The 17,434-nt window shown below is 38.5% G+C and overlaps 2 protein-coding genes across 3 annotated transcripts; one reads left to right on the top strand and one right to left on the bottom strand.

Moving 5' to 3' along the window:
• Positions 1-542: 542 nt before the first annotated feature.
• LOC103721004 (nudix hydrolase 26, chloroplastic-like) lies at positions 543-8,124 on the top strand. Of its 2 annotated transcripts, none has more exons than XM_026809986.2 (6): positions 543-774; positions 878-928; positions 1,646-1,738; positions 4,187-4,281; positions 7,449-7,563; positions 7,667-8,124. In XM_026809986.2, the coding sequence occupies exons 1-6, from the start codon at positions 547-549 to the stop codon at positions 7,751-7,753; spliced, it is 669 nt and encodes a 222-aa protein (XP_026665787.2). In that variant the 5' UTR covers positions 543-546; the 3' UTR covers positions 7,754-8,124. The 2 variants fall into 2 exon arrangements, with proteins under 2 accessions (XP_026665787.2, XP_008809233.3); XM_008811011.4 differs by having other exon boundaries at positions 544-807; positions 7,667-8,047.
• Positions 8,125-8,885: 761 nt separating this feature from the next.
• Positions 8,886-13,517, bottom strand: LOC103721005 (uricase-2 isozyme 2). Its single transcript, XM_008811017.3, has 8 exons — positions 13,268-13,517; positions 13,055-13,147; positions 12,869-12,944; positions 12,096-12,205; positions 10,210-10,301; positions 9,535-9,708; positions 9,337-9,430; positions 8,886-9,165 (listed from the first exon to the last, which is right to left on the bottom strand). The coding sequence occupies exons 1-8, from the start codon at positions 13,469-13,471 to the stop codon at positions 9,082-9,084; spliced, it is 927 nt and encodes a 308-aa protein (XP_008809239.2). The 5' UTR covers positions 13,472-13,517; the 3' UTR covers positions 8,886-9,081.
• Positions 13,518-17,434: the final 3,917 nt, after the last annotated feature.

The raw sequence follows: 17,434 nt of genomic DNA, 5'->3' as shown, positions 1-17,434 counted from the left end.
AAAAAATTCAGCTAAAATATAACAAAACTAAATAAAATATGAGGGCATTTTCGTACATACAAAAGATATTTCCCTGCAACCATAAGCTCATAGGTCTATTCATTTATTTATTATTATTATTTATTATTTTTTTTACTAAGATGGATGTATCATATCTGAGGAGTATGGATGCACCCAATAAAATAAAAAAATGAAATATTTCGGAGTGCGAGAGGCAACTCCCTATCACTAGCCTACAGAGTACTACCGGAGACGGGCTACATAAGCAGCTAGCCAATCTGCAGCCCCATTAACTTCACGGAATATGTGCTTGGCCTAAAAAGCCCCTCCATCCCTTATTATTGTCTAGATATCTCGGAGCAAGCGGTGGATGCAACGGTTGCCCTTTCGGATCCAATTGATGACAGTAGTAGCGGAGTCCCACTCCAAGATGATGGAACGCTCGTCTATAGAGGGAAAAAAATTGGCCCGAATCCGTTTTACCCAACCTGACCCAATCCGATGTTCACAACCCGACCCGCTTGCCCTGAGCCACGCCCCTGGCAGATGCCTCTCCAACCTTGGCTTCTTTCTGGACGCGAAGGGATGGTTTCATCTCTGTGCCGACCCGTCCGCCTCTCCGTCTCCCACGTTTATTCCGTTCTTCCTAAATATCACGCCCTCTCCCCCTTCTGCCCTTCCTCCTTCCTCAGATTTTCGGACCTGCCACTCCCGCGCCCCCCGAAGCTCATCGCCGCCTCCATGGACGCCCCTCCCCAGGGCTACCGAAGAAACGTCGGCATCTGCCTCATTAATTCTTCTAATAAGGTCTTGTTTCTACTTTTTCTTTTTTTTTTTTTTGGCGAATTCTGATCTGGAATTTGCTTAATTTTGGTAGATCTTTTCGGCTTCGAGGCTCGATATCCCGGGCGCATGGCAGATGCCTCAGGTAATTCGTTGATCTTGATGCCAAATGGCTCATATTTATCTTGGTGTGGTTATTATTGGGATGTTAGTAATTTTATCCTTCCCCATTTGATTTTGGTGATGCGAATCAGTATAATAATGATGCATTTCTATATATCTTTTTAATCAGTCGTGCTTTAGGATTTTATTTGATTTTTCGAATAGGAGAAGAACATAATTTGGTGGTTGGATGGTTGCATAGTGAGTGGTTGGAGGTGATTCATCATCGTCGTGATTGGCTGAGGAATTGGTTAATATGGATCTTGAGATGTGTTGGGGGTTAATTTATAATTTGTAGGCTAGTAGATGTTTGAGTGCCGTAACTTTATATGTATGGATCTATCGGGGTGGTTGTTCTTGTTGATTCTTCTGAAGTACAAAATTTGGGTTGTGCTTGGCTTTGGCGCGAAGTGATATGAAGCCAAAGAAATCCATAAAGTCCTCAGATGCCTTGCTTATGGGCCTGGATAATTGTTCATTGAATAATTGAAGGAAACAGCCATCTTAATGAAGATGGTCTCTCTGATTAAATATATCATGCAGAATCCTTTGATGTGCTTTGAAAAATAATTACTTTCCAGGAAAATCTTATGCAACTTGGACGATAGTGACAATTAGGGCACTGCATAAGATAGGTTGTTGATTGTGGAAGCCATACTATGATCTATTGGATGTATTTACATTAACTAGTTTGCTGCAGGGTGGTGTGGATCAAGGAGAAGATCCTCGAATTGCTGCTATTAGAGAGCTAAGGGAAGAAACTGGAGTTACATCAGCAGAGATTCTTGCAGAGGTTTGATTTTGTGTTTGATTTTTCTTTTTTTTCTTGTATCTTGCACAAAGGGGTTTTGAGTTTGATTTATGTACATGCTCATGCATCTCTGCGGGCAGGCATGGATGCATGAGTTCGTGGGTAAAATATTTAGATACTCTGCATATAGTAATAGCTTGTAGAAAAGCTTCTATAATCTTGCCTTTATTATCTTCATCTAATTGTCTGTGAAACCGAAATATATTAAGCCGCCATGTTGCAAGATGCAACTTTTTATGCTTAATGAGAATAATGATTCTGATCGCTCAGATTGTCTTAGAAACTCTTATGCTAAGTTGAGGGAATGTATAAGTGCATTGATCTCCTAAAGAACTTTTTGATGTATTTTCATTTGCATGAAGGTAAACCTATTACTACGATAGGTTCCAAAATACAAATGCTTGGGTGATTTCTTATTCACATTAAACAAATACTTTCTCTTGTGTTTTTCTGAACATTGATGTCCGTTTTCTAGGCTTTTCCGATTGTTTTTCATGTCCTTACCTCTGTATCAAACTTTTGAGCTTTAGAGAATGAAAAGCCTTTTGGTGGTACTCAAGGATGTTGGTCGCACTCTTTGTATGACGCTGCATAAGATTAGCAGCAAAATATGTAAATTATCTGGTGCTATGGATGCATTTAAATTTAATTTGTAGCAAACTCATTGATAACTTTCTAGCATCTTTGTTAAAAAAAATGATGTCGTCAACGTATTTAACTTAGTTTTATAGTAAGAAAGTTTGAGGTCCATGACTGAGTGCTACTGCTAGAGCGGTAAAAGGTTCCATATGATATTTGGCAAACAGTTGATTTGAATATTTTTATGTTTGGTTAGCCTCTCTGTGTTCTAACAAATGTTCTAATAAGTTTTTCTTAAAGGGCAGGAGCAAAACTTAATATGCTAAAAAATCGTCCAGAGAAGTTTCAAGCATGCATAGGTTTGCTAAAACACTTATCCATTCAAGAATTAGTATTGTAAATAACGGAAAGGATATATTAGGATTCGGTAGTCTAAAGGAATTAATTGTTTGTTATGAATGGTTATTAAGGTTTGACGAGTATATCTTAACTCGGTGAAAAACTTAGTGAGGAATGAAGATAGTTAAACGTATATAGCTAAGTAAAATCATAGGCCTTATCAAGTGGTTTGTGTAATGAATGTGTATAGGAGACCTATGTATGGTATCTGTATGAATGTGTACAGGAGAGCTATTTTTAGAAAACAAAAAATTACATTATACTTAGAAATGTCAACTGTGAAGAAAATGTGGGGGCTAGTTTTTCCTATGCAACTGATTAGAAGCGTGCTATGAATTCTTGTGGCATAATATCTGTGTAATCTGTGCACATGGAGCAAAAGTGGAGACAGGAGTTCAAATTTGCATGGACACAGGCATGAAAATTGGATTCAAACATGTATCGAATGTTTGACCTGGCAAAAAGGGAAAAAAAGAGAGAGAGACAGAGATAGGTTGATAAAAAGAGAAAAAAGCCAAATTTTATGCAATCAATGTTTGTTAGATATTTCATTGTAGAAAATACTATATATTGCTTGATAAGGTGTTATACTGTATATATTTTTCATCTAAAATCTTAGCTCAAAGATGCAAGAAACATGACATTTTTTATAGTTATTTTAATACCTACATCCTTAACCAAATTGCAAGAATAACACAATGAAATTTTAGAATTTACAAAATCTTTAAACATCATCGTGGTGGGGTAGGCTAGTAGTTCGAAGGACCAATTCTCAATTGACATGTAAAAAATTGCAACTAAAGAATTTCATAAGCATGTGAGATTCTGAAGCATATCTGATTTGCGGATACTTATCTGACATATTTTTCGAGGTGGACACTAGAGTCCAGGTAATAGAAAGGGGGTTATAGGACATTTAACATAACAATCTATAATAATTAGACATGAGAACATTGAAAAATTTAACATAATATTTGCCAAATCTTATAATAAACATGTTACCAACATAAAATATACATTATATTCCTAGTAAAAGTTTTCCTTTTCCTGCTATAGTCTTACTTAATATAGAGTGAGTTAAACAATATCTCTAGAAATTTTTTTTTTTTTTTGTTGAAACATTTTTTGTCCTCTTTTCCCCCAAAAGAAACTTTTCTGTGCTCTTTTTCACTTATAGCAAGATAAGGTTAATGAATTGCCACTTGTTATCCCATGTGTGTTAATCAATTCGTTTCTTCTCTTTGCTAGGTTTAATCACATCATATATCACTACAATTGTTTTTCTCATTTCTCAGTTCGACTTATAATACGCAATACCTATTAGCTTTAGCTTTAAAAATTTATATTGTTAGAGTATATGAAATTACACCAAAAAACTATCATTATTTGAGTCACTACTTTCTCTCTCATGGGTGGTAATTGGTTACTTTATTGTCTTAACTTTTGATGCAGGTTCCTTATTGGTTAACCTATGATTTCCCTCCGGAAGTAAGAGAAAAACTAAACAAACAATGGGGAACGGATTGGAAAGGTCAGGCACAAAAGTGGTGAGCATGTTGGTCTGACCTCATTGTTCATAAGCACTTATCAAATATTCAGTTGGAAGGAAACATTAACAGCAACCACACTCAGCAAGCCTTGTATAATCTATATTAGTTTAATAAGTTCATTGCTAATCGTCCTATACTCGCAATGGCAATTTTTTATCGTGAATGTGTAAGATCGTGGCTAACTGCTTATAGGTTACTTTCCTCCATGAGCATTATGGTTACACGCACCATTTTCTTCTTCTTTTTCTTCTTGATTTTTCCCCTCCCACCAGCCAACTTGAACTTGAAGTTACTTCTTTCATTATATCATAACACAAGCTCAGCAACTTTTGCTAAAAGCTTTGCTATATCAAAATTTGCTTGATTAGCTCACTTAGGTGGTTTAGAATTTTTATTTAGAATTTTCTTGACCATCCTTGTGTTTCAAAACTAGGTTAGAGGGATTACCATGTTAAATACTATTCCAATCTTTCCCTCAAATCATGTTAAATGCTATTAAGTAGTCACGATGGCCAAATCAAAGAGGTAATCCAAACAAATCCATTTGTAAAATTCATTCTTGTCATGGAGAGTTGGGTGATAGCATGCAACTCCTGAGGAGAATTTATGAAGGGTTCTATAATACATAAGAAGAATTAGTTAGAGTACTTCTTGTTCATGTAAAGATCTATTGATCATGCAAACTATTTTAGCAGCAATTTAGTTGAACTATAACAGTCATATTGCTCTTGACATCTGTTTGTGTAGTATTTTCAATCTATATCTGTTTATTAGTGTTTTGCTTGCAAGAGTGATAGCTAACTACATCAATGTCCTACAGGTAGGCGATCAAGCATGTCTCTAGTGAAGTTGAGCATAGTCTAGACAAGTATAGCCTTCTGTGTGAAAAAAGAAATATTTAAAGGCAGATTTCTGATCAATTGGCATACATCTAATATGTACAGTTCATTTGTATTTCTTGAAGTCCGTATTTATGTCAATTGAGAACATAGACGAGAGTTTTCACAAATCAAGTGAAACTTTTCAAGGATGCGAAGAAAAGTCATGTTATCTAGTTGTGAATTTGATCAAGGTATAAAAAGTATATTTCTTTTGAATCTACCCAAAAATTTAAAATTTTCATCTAAATCAGTAAATACTCACAGTTGATCTTGCCAAGTTTTTTTTCCTTCTTATGATTATAGTTTGAGGTCCAATAAACATGACATGGTGATGCAGGACCGCTTAGGTTTGGCCTGCATTGTGTAAGAACACCCTAGACATAGGATAGTTTAGGGTGTAAAGCAGTTCTAATGCTTGTCGCCAAAGTCCTAAGAACAGGACAACAAATGATAGCACCGAATTTATCAGCAAGTGACGTTACAAAAAATTTTGTCTAGGGTTTTTGAATGAGGAGCTGGTAGGACAAGGAACAGAAGGAATTAAGAGCTTAATTGAAAGGTCTGCTGTAGATTTTAAACCAGATTATAATAAATATTGAGTACAGGAATTTGTAGAATGCAATAAAACAGCAAGAGAGGAATCAATATAGATCTTAGAATAAACTGATTGATATATTAATCAAATATCATAATATGGAGATGCTCAGTTTGTTGAGATATAAAATTAAGCAACATCAATGGTCAACAATAAATAGAAGAAAGAATAATAAAATAGAAATAGAAGAGGAAGAAGAGAGAGTAATAAGAAAGATGTGGGAGAAGAATACGAGGGAGGAAGAGAAGAGGAGACAACCGAATCTTGGCCAAAAGGGTTTATCTATTCCTTCATAAAATACATACATACATAGATAGATAGATAGATAGATAGATAGATTGATTTCAATAGCCCTTATGGATTCTATAGACTCTACCAGTCTAGAAATTTCCTAGTTGGATTCATCTAGTCTCCAATAATTGTAGAAAGAAAAATCCTCTTGAAATCTCTTTTACTAGGACTCCTAAGAGATCATGCTAATTGTAAAACACATCAATTAGGTTCCTTCCTAAAACACGTCAATTAATAAAATACTTAATCCAACTCAAACAATTCTTAAACCAAATAAAGCAAAAACACTCTTCGACTGCTGACTTTTTTTGATCACTCTATGGACCCAATTTGTCCTCCTTGCTTACAGGAATTAAATCACCTAAGTGTTTAAACCTCGGTACTAGGCCCCATCCTGGTTTACTTCTGGGGTGATATGGTATTGGTTCTGGACATACTGTTAACAACAATAAGAAGAAAAAAAAACAAAGATATTTGCATCCTGGTCCATCCCAACAATCCCGGTGTGTCCCGAGTGCCAGGATGCAAGTGGTATAATTTGAGGTCCAAATATGTATCGATATACGTATATGAGTCCAATAAACATGACAAGGTTTGTGTACTTGCTTACAATAAATAAATCACCTAAGGGTGTAAGTCTTGATATTGGGCCCCATCCTAGTTTGCTTTGAGAATGATATGACATTGTTTCGGAACATACTGAAACAACCAAGAGGAAAAGAAAAATAGAGGATAATTGTGTTTCGGTCTGTCTCGACATTCCTGGTGTGCCCTGAGTGTCAGGATTCAACCAGGATGGACGTCAACGGTTGGACTCAAATTAAAGGGGAAAAAGAAAAAAGTCATCTTTGTCCAAAGCATTAAAAGAAAAAAAGAAGCTCTTTTGAATTTTTTTTTACTTAAGAGTAGAGGCTGTAAATTAAGTCACTACAACTATTTTTTATGACAATCCTTGTTAGGGAAGCAGAGTGCAAATTTATCTGAATACCATTAGTTCCTCCCATTGTACATATTTGAGTAGAAATAAGGCCATGGGTAATACAAGGGAATACTTACCAGTAAATTGTACCAAATTTCTAAGAAGGATATCTATGTTAAACGGGAACTCTTTTACTGAAAAATGTACAACTGGCATCTGAATGTTTAATTTGTTTCTATTTCCTTCAGACTGCTTTGTCTGCTCTCTTGGGTTTGTTTTTAAGCATACACATTGACAGACCAATGTCTTCAAGAATAAAAAATTTGAAGCTTCAATCATCCTGTTCATATCTCATGATATTTAAGTTTGGTATATATTGAAAGTATAGGTACTACAGATACTGATAATCAAACTGACTGTTCAAGACTCGGTGATACTCCTCACTGTTGATTTAGCTGATTCCTGTATTGATATGTAGGTTTTTACTTCGATTTACTGGAAAAGAGGAAGAGATAAATCTATCTGGTGATGGATCTGAAAAGCCAGAATTTGCAGAATGGTCATGGATGACACCGCAACAAGTAATTGAACTCGTGGGTAAACCTGACCCTTTTATTGCTGTTCTCATTTCCTGAGAAAAGGAAAAGATAGAGGAGTTATGATCTGATACATCACACCTCTAAAAATTTTGAGCAGGCGGTGGATTTTAAGAAGCCCATCTATGAGGATGTTCTGAAGTTTTTCAGCCCCCATTTACAGCCAGATTCAGCTGCACAAGTATAGATGATTTCTCTTATTCAACTGCCTGCCTTTAAGAAAACTGAGTGGACATACCAGCACCTGCACATCAATTCAGCCATAACCAAGAATCACATGGTCTGTACTGCTCATCATTTACTCTTCGATGTCGCTTGATGTGGTGATTACTTATGGATTAAATTCTCCATCTCGAGAATTATGTCAAACTGCTTGGCACAGCTAAATTTTTTCATCATAAAACTATTGCCTCACTGGATAACTCCGGGTTGAGGAGTTACTCAGAATGCTACCAAAATATTGGTATTTTAGTTTCATAGTTTTTCATAGTCTAAGAGTATAATAAGTTAATTGTAATTTTTAACACTAGCTTTAAATCTCTCATTAATTAGGCTCTACCAGTTGTGTCCTTTTGTTTTATTTCCTCTTATGATAAAAATTCTGCTGCCCTGTTCGGTTATGTAACTGGCATCCAAGCATGACAGTTATCCTCGGCTAAATATCATTATTTAAAACTATTATTTAAAATTATAATTTACTGTACCAATTCGAATCGGATGGTATAAAATATATCATACCATATCGGTTGGTACTGATATTTGGTACAAATAATGGTATGGCAAAAAAATTCTATGTCATACCGAATCTTGTCTAAAATAGTTATAATAATATTATAACTGTTTTAAAACGATCATAATACCATTATATAAAAAAACAATAATAATGGAGGCAGACCGATGACTGGGTGAGGATGACAGCATCGGAAAGGGAATGGCAGGCTTTCCACAGCTAATATTATTTTGAAAATAAACTATAAATTTTGATGGTGGCGTGCGTGAAGCGCTGACCTGGCACCAACGACAAGTATGAGCCGTATGCCATCATCGTATTGACTTGGACAAAAACCATATAGTTCAATATTGCAATGCTTATCTAAATAAAAGAAAACTTATTGTTTATTAGGGATCACATAGACTTAAGAGTAAATAGCGGCCATCGCCCATTTAGAGTGACGTTATTTTATCCAAATCTATGTATGGTTTTCTGGGTTTGGTCCCTGGTATTGCTTTCGTAGAACATGGATGACCTCACCCTTCAATATAAAGTATTATTTGGTCAATGCAATCTTACATCAAATGCATCACATATTTTATATACCTAATCCTATCAAATCACTTGAGCCATATTATTTCAAATGCTACCTTGTACATGCATGAGCAGATGTAAAGTACAGATTACAGCAAATAGACGTCTCTCTTGATGCAACCAAGATGATAATAACCCCAAAGGGAAGCAGATGGCCATACAATGGCACTTATTTAACAATTTATTGTTCTATATAGACCCAACAATGTCTACATCTTGGACATGGTGCGGCTCAGTGTAGCTTCTATGGTACCGTGTGGCTCAGCAATTGGCATATAGACATCATCAGCAAACTGCAGGGTATAAGAAAAGAATGCTAAAAATTGTCATCCTTCCACCACTACTTTATTTTTTCCTTTTCACAAAAAAAAAGAAAAAGAAAGAGAACACCAAAATGTCATAGCTTTTTATAGTTTTAAAATTTTGACTTGTGGTAGTCAAAAAAGTGATGCTGTATATCTCACCTTCACCATGTCTGGGTTTTCCTTGCTAGATAAATTGACTGGTAAAAAGTGGAGGTTTGGCATTCTGAGCTGAATTGATGCTATATCTAGGAACCTGAAAAAATTATGACACGAAAGCTTAAGCTGGAAACAATTTGGCTAAAATCCTACATTATTAAACGTAACAATTGATGGGGTTGGGAACAATAAGAGATGAACCTATTCAGAACAGCTTTTGCCATGAGGAAGAGTGTGTTCTGAACGGATGGACTGTAAACTCCCACATCCGGTGGACCGAAGAAGGTATCAACCAGAACTTTCTTCACACCTTCATATCTCTCTGTGAAACAGAACGGCTTGGCCGGAATATCAGAAACATGTTCAAAAGGATACCTGCATGAATAATAAGGAAAATTGCAAAATTTTGTCACCCTTAGGATAAGCAGCTCTGAGAGTAAACAAGAATTATAAAAATAATATGGAACTAGAAAAACCTAAAGGCAGGGTTTAATGAGTCAATTAGTGGTTTCACATGCCCGCTTTCGCTGACTCTTGGTAAAATATGTCTAATGACTGGATAGGTTTTGTTGACTCCTTTCGTCTCATTAATTTCACGAACAATACTCTTTTAGCGTGTTGGTAGCAAATTCTATGAAACACGTTTCTTTCTAATGCACACAAAAGAAAGTTGTCTTTTCTGACATTGAAAATCTTGCAATGCCATTTCAGAAGCCATACAGTACACTGGCACAGAAAAGCAAGAATATATCCTTGGCTGAGCATTTTGCTAACATAAACAACCAAACTAACAACCCCAAGACAAAAAATAGACCAACAAGAAAAAACTAGGACCTCTAACTTGGATAGATGCATCTTAAAAGGCTAAGATAAGACCTCCAAAAAGCAGTGACTTCTGTTGCTACCATTCTTTCCCTTGTCTCTGGGAGAAGTGTGTAACGGTCCCTTACAAACCCCTCAAAACCTGACTGCATGTAAATAAAGGAAAACAATTAACAAATTTGGTGATATGTTTTCAGAAAAAGTTTACATCCCATAAATTTCTATACACATTTATAGACGTGTCATATTCATGCAGAATATTCAGAGGTATCTTGTACAAGATTGAATTGGAAAAGTTTTAAAACAAAGAAGAAGGTACCGAGGGAACATCTGTATGTAGTACCAGTAAGACCCATTCCAAGGGGAAGGCCCACACATTGAGCAGGTCTTTAGACCCCTTTCCAAGACATATATTGTCTTGCCTTGCCAATTTCTGTATCGAAGTGGATGTTCACCAATTCTTTCAGAGAATCCAGTACCAAGAAGCAAATCCATATTTGACATCGTTCCAGGAAAGATTTCTCATATTTTCTACAAGTATGAACTAATAAACCACAGCATTTTATTGTGATTGTACACTAGGAAGCAACTGACAACGGGCAAGAATGCTTCTAAAGAGTGACAAAAAGGAATATGATCCAATGGTTACACAGCCTCTTCCTCTGGGAGGAGGTCCCACGTCCAAACCTTGGGCCATTTCCATGAAATGATCACCAAAGAAAGAAAACAACAAAGAAGAGGAAAAGAAAGAAAGAAAGAGAAAAGAAAAGGTTTCAGAAGAGTACTAGTGAAGAAATCTTGATAGTGTAAAACTTGGTGATAACTATAACTAGATAAAGCAAAATAAGACTGTTTATAAAGCATGTCATACTCAAACACTAATTCTCATGTTGCATGGTGGATAAATACAGATCCCATTTTCGTTCTTGCGATAGGTATACAGAGGAAAGTTAAAGGAAGTTAATTGCCAATAGATAGAAACAAGGAATGCAGAGTAGATCCAACACTAGTCACGCACACAAACTTCCTTTACATGACCAAAGTCAGATTAACTAAAACCTATTGAAATTCTACAGATGGAGGACTGAATAAATTTGATCACCCAAGAATTGATTGAGACCCAGCCCTAACCAATTTTGATACAACCAAGACCTGACCAACTATCTGGATAATGAAACCACAAAGAACTTATAGCAGATTGAGCTTAGCACTTCTTTCCTTCAGTGCTGATTGAGTGTGAGCAATTTGATGTTGCAGCTTGTTAAGGCTCGGTAAAAAAAATCCTACAAGTGTGCATTAACTGAAATAGAAATATAATCATTTGGCAAACTGCCTAGGCCAAATTAAGATACGCATGGAAGCGGAGATTAGTTCTCAGCCCTTTAAAAAAACTACTAACTTGGAATACAATCATATTTGATCATATCGAAGCTCCATATGCTTTTAGAAAAATGCTACTTGATTGCATTCAACAAATACAACCTTTGTTGTTAATTAACAAAAACATCTGCATAATCCAAAGAGGTGTCAAAGTTGAGTTATATTAATGACCAAAGAACAAGATAACTGATAAGAACGCAGAATTGTGTCCACCAAAATAAACAAGAAGAGAAAAAAACTGCCAGGTCTGGGTTGGATACAAGAAAGCAAAAATTTCTTTCTACCCTTTCTAAAATTTAATTCCATTTCTGAAAGTCGTATCTCTTTATTTCTGAAAATTAGCTAGCACCCACTTTCAGAAATTTAATTTTCAGGATGTGATAATTAGGTAAAGTGATTACATTGCCTACTCAGATGCTTAGATAACTCAATTATCTAGAAGCATGACATTGATGGTAGCTGTCAGCTTTTCTTTTCGTCACAAGAAAGCTAATCCACTGGCCAACGCATATTATAGCGACATTAAAAAATTTAAAAAAGGTACATCAGTAGCATACTACCTTCGTTGTTTTTAGCAGGGCCAATTCTTGAACACCCGAGGTTATGCTCAAAGCACCAAGCTTGCTCACTGTTACTTCAGTCGTGTGCTTCTCAGACCCAAGTTTAAATCCTGTAAGTGAGCAACCAATAATAAATTTGAAAGAGCACTTTGACCACACTTTGTGTTAGCAAAATTAAACAAACGGCTATGGATTGGCACTGCAAATAATGGAGAACAGGGAAATCTGGAAGCAAAATATTAGCCTGAATATTTTTAAACAAAGACTCGAGATGATATAACTTCTGCCAGCTGCCATGCATGTGAAAGCAACTAACGTTAGCTGGCCAGGCATAAAATACAAGCTATTAAGTATGCAAAAGTAGGAACAAGATTCAATCTTCTCAATCTTCTAGATAACATTCTCTGTTCCACCGCTCGTGCATTCAATGACAGAGGATCCTTAAACAGATTTGGAGACAGAAAACCCTACTTCTCGGCTATGGGCAGAGAAAGACCAAATATAATTATAAGAAAGAAGGACAGATTTGATCTAGTATTTTCACATTTGTGCTACAAAAATGCATTCTTGCCAACTTAAAATCAAACCTCTTAATTATACCCATATCAGATTTACTTATGGCTTCATGTTATCACCATTATATAAGCATCATCTTCTACTTGATTCCCCAACATGGAAGGGATCTTCCTCGAAAAAAGGGATCTAATAAGCCAAAAATTATGAAGCCATTGCAAAACCAAAAATTAGCAAAAGAGTGTTATTTAGGCGGAGACCATGTGAATGGGGTTGTCCGTCCACCACCACACGTTCCCAAGGCTTCTCAACGATATTGACGGTCGCAGCCGTGACCTAATATCAACAACAGATTAGAAGGGAAAAAAAATCACTCATTTCGTCGTAAAAGCGACATCCAACCAAAGAAAAAACAAAGGGGAAACAGAAGAAGAAAAGCTAATCACCTGTGGATAGAACGCCGTGAAATGCCTTGCGAGAAGAACAGCGAAGCTCTCCATCGAGACGACCTCGGAGCACTCCTTCGCCTTGGCATAAACCTTCCATCCCGCACCAAGCAAACATTTTTACACGATTAGACATAGAAAATTCCGAAATATGCTCATCGAATCGAGCCCTGACGATGAGATATCGATCGACAAGAAGAGGTGGAAGATTACGGTGTTCTTCATGGTATCGGTGGCGACGATGGCGGAGTTGTCGTCCGCGGTGTAGGCGGGATGGCAGTCGGAGGCGAGGCTGACGCTGACGCTCCATTCGACGATGACATCGCCACCGCCAGCGCCGGCGACCTTCCTCCAAACCCTAGAAACCCTAACCCTTCCCTTACCGTGCTTCTGATCGAGCTTGAAACCCTCGGCCATGGCCAAAATTTCTTCCCTTCTTTCGCTCTGTTCCAAAAAGATGTTGTAAGGACCATCTCAAGGGCTAGATTATATAGAGTGAGCTGGGTTCTGCATGGATAATTGTATGCGGACTATAAACTTGCGTCCACTCACTCGTAGGTCAGTGATTGCCGGACCATGTAACTAGATGGAAAACTAGACGGCAGATCCGATGCTCCGCATAAATTTAATTAGGAGGTTACTCGTACAGAATAGCTATTTCATCGGATTAGCCTGTGGATTAGCTTGGCCCATGTACGTAGGATAAATAATGATAAAACGCCGAAGGATACGAGAAAATTATTACCTCCGGTGCATGATCAAGTCCACTGGTTTCTATAATGGTGCATCCAGATGCGTGCATGGTTTAATGGCCGCATCGTGCATACTGTACGGGCAATAATTTTTGGAGAGATGTTAGCAGGTAATTGCTATTTTTCCATGAGAAGGTCAATGGGACCCACCACAATTGTTTCCCTTCCAAATAAGGAAAATTGTCAGCCATTTTTTCGTAAATTAGATAAATTAAACTAAATGAGTATAAGTACATCGCAAATAAAATATTTAATCATAAGATAGGAAGATGTGTTCTAGAATTCTATAGTGTTGTTCTTATGTGATTAGCCACATAAGACACTATCCAATTCGCTGTACTGTTTCTCTATATACATGAAAAATTTTAAATAAAAGTAACGAATGCAGCAATCGCCAGCAATTCAAGAGAATAGGATGAAGTCTGATTTTGGCCGATAATGGATCAGAAAGTCATCTAATAGTTGTCTGAGAATCCGTCTCCAAATAAATATTAGTCACCTTCAATATTTGAGCAGCATAAAACAACCCTTCCGACGTTGCTTGCAATTCTACCATTATTTGTGATAGATTCTAACACCACCTACAACCATCATCAACACTTCTAATAATAAAATATGCTCCACCATAAACACCTCTCTCTTGAACACTAGGATCAAAGTTTACTTTGAAGAAAATAGAGGGGTGGTAGCTCCCAAATAAAATAAGAGACTTGTGAGGACGCAGAAACCGCTTGAAAAGAGATATAGGTTGCTCCTACCATCAAAGTATCCTCCGATAAAGTATTATGGAGGAATTCATGAGCCTATAAGGAAGCATTTAGCAAAATCAATCAAGTATTCTATTTCAAACCTTACAATATACATTTATTCCTTGCAAGCTATATGTAACAAGCAATATAATAAATAAAAACTGCTTCAGAGTATCTCACAAGAGAAGAAGATCTCTCTCCCTAATAATCTAAAGGAATTCATTCAAAGATAAAGAAGGAAATGCCAATGAGTCCAAAATTGGGGCCATTCCCTATACCTGAACTGCCATATGACATTAGAGTATAACATATTGAATAAACTCCTGTGCCTCATAACATAAATCACAATTACTTGAAATATATATGAAATCTATGTTGAAACAAAATTCCCTTACATAGTAGACGATACCAGGCAATTTTTCACATAAACAATGCAATCCTGGGATGAACATGCATTTTCCAAACTCAAGCAATGCCAATTTGGTTGAGGAGTAAGTATAAAATAATTATAGACCCCATCCCAATCATCACAATTGCCCACCGAAATGGGAATAGATAATATTTTAGCTGCTAGCTCTTCTAAAAAAATTTGCATAACAAGTGGCTAATTCCTTATCTTTTCTACAGAAATCATCGTATCCTTTTTTTTTTTTTTTTTGCTAAAGCGGTCATTTCATACAACACGGGTACGAATACACCCTATGGAGTCAGAATACAAAATGTCCCGAAGGCACCGGGCATCTCTCTCACCCCAGCCCAAAGGGTGCCTCCTGAGTGGCTCGCTACATACGCAGCCACCCAGTCGGCTGCCCCATTGGCCTCACGATATACATGCCTGGCCTGAAATGTAACCCCCTCTCCCACCATTGTCCAAATGTCGCGAAGCAAAGGATGAACACATGCATGACTACCCGGGCCCCTACGGATCCAGCTAATCACCGTGGCCGAATCACCCTCCAGAAAAACCGAGCTCGCTCGGAGTACCCGCCACGCATAAGACAGGCCCATCCATGCCGCTCGCAGCTCTGCCCCTGGAACAGAGATATCAAAAATCCGATGGCCCCCTGCTGCCACCACATCAAAACTCGGGCCCCTAACAACAAATCCGGCCCCTCCCCTCCTGCCGCCATCCATGACAGAGCCATCAAAATTGACCTTGAGGAAGCTCGGGGGTGGGGGCTCCCAGGTAAAGAATACCCTGTGAGGAGCTGCCGAAGCAATATAGGAACCCCAGATGTCCTGAGCTATCAAAGGTCGATGAGCTGGCTCTACCTGAACAATCTCTACAGCCTGAGCTCTGGCCCGCTCCATCACAAAACGTAGGGATAGCCGACGCTCACCAAACACTCGGGCGTTCCTGGCCAGCCATATCTGGTACGCTGTACAAGACGCCCTGATAGCCAATCCCCGTGTCTGAGGTGCACTAGCCCACAGCCGAACCTCCTCCAGGAAGAGATCTCTCCCACTCCAGGTGGCCCCCAGAATCCCAGTCAAGCTCCAAACCCCTCTCGCCCATACGCAGTGGAATAAAACATGATCCACCGACTCCTCCACCTCGCAGTCTGGACAAGAGGGGGAAAGGCTCAAACCTCGTCTGCACAACACTGAGCATGTCGGCAACCGCTCCCAGGCCACCTTCCACAGGAAGAGAGCAACCCGCTGGTGTAGCCCAAACCTCCACACCCAGCCACAATCTATGCCCAACTGTGAGCCTGACTGAAGGAGCCTGGCAACCTCTCCGATCCCAACACTCGCTCGAGAGGTAGTGCTCCAGACCCTGACATCTGGACCTGCTGATCCCGGAAGGGGAATCGACCGAACCCGCTCAACTAGGTGCTCTCCAAATAGCTGGCCCAGCCTGTCACCATCCCACTCTGCCTCTCCCGGCCGGAGAAGATCAGAAACTCGGAGTCCCTCCCCCACCTCAATGCTAATAGTCGTCGGCCATAGTCTCAAAGGAACTGCATCTACCCATGGATCCTCCATCACATCAACACTCCGCCCGTCGCCGATCAGCCACCTCGAATGCGCCAGGGCCATAGGCACATACCTCCCAATCTCTCGCCACATAAAGGATCTCCTCCGCCGTCCTATCGCCTGGCCCTCGAGACCCGCTCGGCCATACCTGGCTATCATAACCTGGCTCCAGTGACCGAGCGGCTCCAGGACAAGCTGTGCCGCCCTCCGTGCCAAAAGAGCCTCGCGTCGCACCAAGAGTGACTGCACCCCCAGCCCACCCTCCCTCAGTGGTAAACACACTCTCTCCCAAGCCACCAAATGTATCCCATGGCCCCCCCGGTAGGAGCCCCAAAGAAAGCTCCGCATAAGCCGCTCAATCCCCACCAGCACAGTCTTTGGCACCACTGTGCAAAACATCTTGTAATGCAATAGTAGCAATAGGAGCAGGCCATCTAGCTATAGAAACAAATGAAATCCATGGATCATGCAAGACAACAATAGATATACTATTACCAATACATCATCTAACATTAGAATAAATAATAGGGTAGTAGTGGGCCACCTTATCTCGTCTCAATAGAGCATTCGCATATATAATAAATAAGTAGGGTGGTAGTGGGCAACCTTATCTCACACCAATTGTAGATTGAAAAGAATTATAGGGAGACCCATTAATTAGAATAGCAAAAGAAACAGATGAATCCAATAAATCTATACATCACAGAATCCAAATTGCTGAGAGAATAGAAAGAAAATCCTATCGAACTCTATCATACGCCCTCTCCATATCCATTTTGATTGTCATATAACTACGTCTGGTCGAAGCTCTATACAAATCATACATAATTTTCTGGGCAATAAGAATATTATCAGAAATACTTATGCTTTTAATAAAAGCATCCTGCTCCAAACTTATCAAG

This window comes from Phoenix dactylifera, chromosome 1, assembly GCF_009389715.1.
Source record: "Phoenix dactylifera cultivar Barhee BC4 chromosome 1, palm_55x_up_171113_PBpolish2nd_filt_p, whole genome shotgun sequence".
Classification (NCBI taxonomy): Eukaryota; Viridiplantae; Streptophyta; class Magnoliopsida; order Arecales; family Arecaceae; genus Phoenix; species Phoenix dactylifera.
The sequence above is the reverse complement of the archived record's forward strand: the minus strand, read 5'-3'. Positions and strand labels throughout refer to the sequence as shown.

Coding starts and splice junctions, on each gene's coding strand:
- LOC103721004 (XM_008811011.4), top strand. CDS start 547: ATGCCTCTCCAACCTTGGCTTCTTTCTGGACGCGAAGGGATGGTTTCA. Junction 808..877: donor TCATTAATTCTTCTAATAAG/GTCTTGTTTCTA, acceptor TAATTTTGGTAG/ATCTTTTCGGCTTCGAGGCT. Junction 1,739..4,186: donor CAGCAGAGATTCTTGCAGAG/GTTTGATTTTGT, acceptor CTTTTGATGCAG/GTTCCTTATTGGTTAACCTA.
- LOC103721005 (XM_008811017.3), bottom strand. CDS start 13,471: ATGGCCGAGGGTTTCAAGCTCGATCAGAAGCACGGTAAGGGAAGGGTT. Junction 12,945..13,054: donor TCACGGCGTTCTATCCACAG/GTGATTAGCTTT, acceptor TGTTGATATTAG/GTCACGGCTGCGACCGTCAA. Junction 9,431..9,534: donor GCAAAAGCTGTTCTGAATAG/GTTCATCTCTTA, acceptor TAATTTTTTCAG/GTTCCTAGATATAGCATCAA.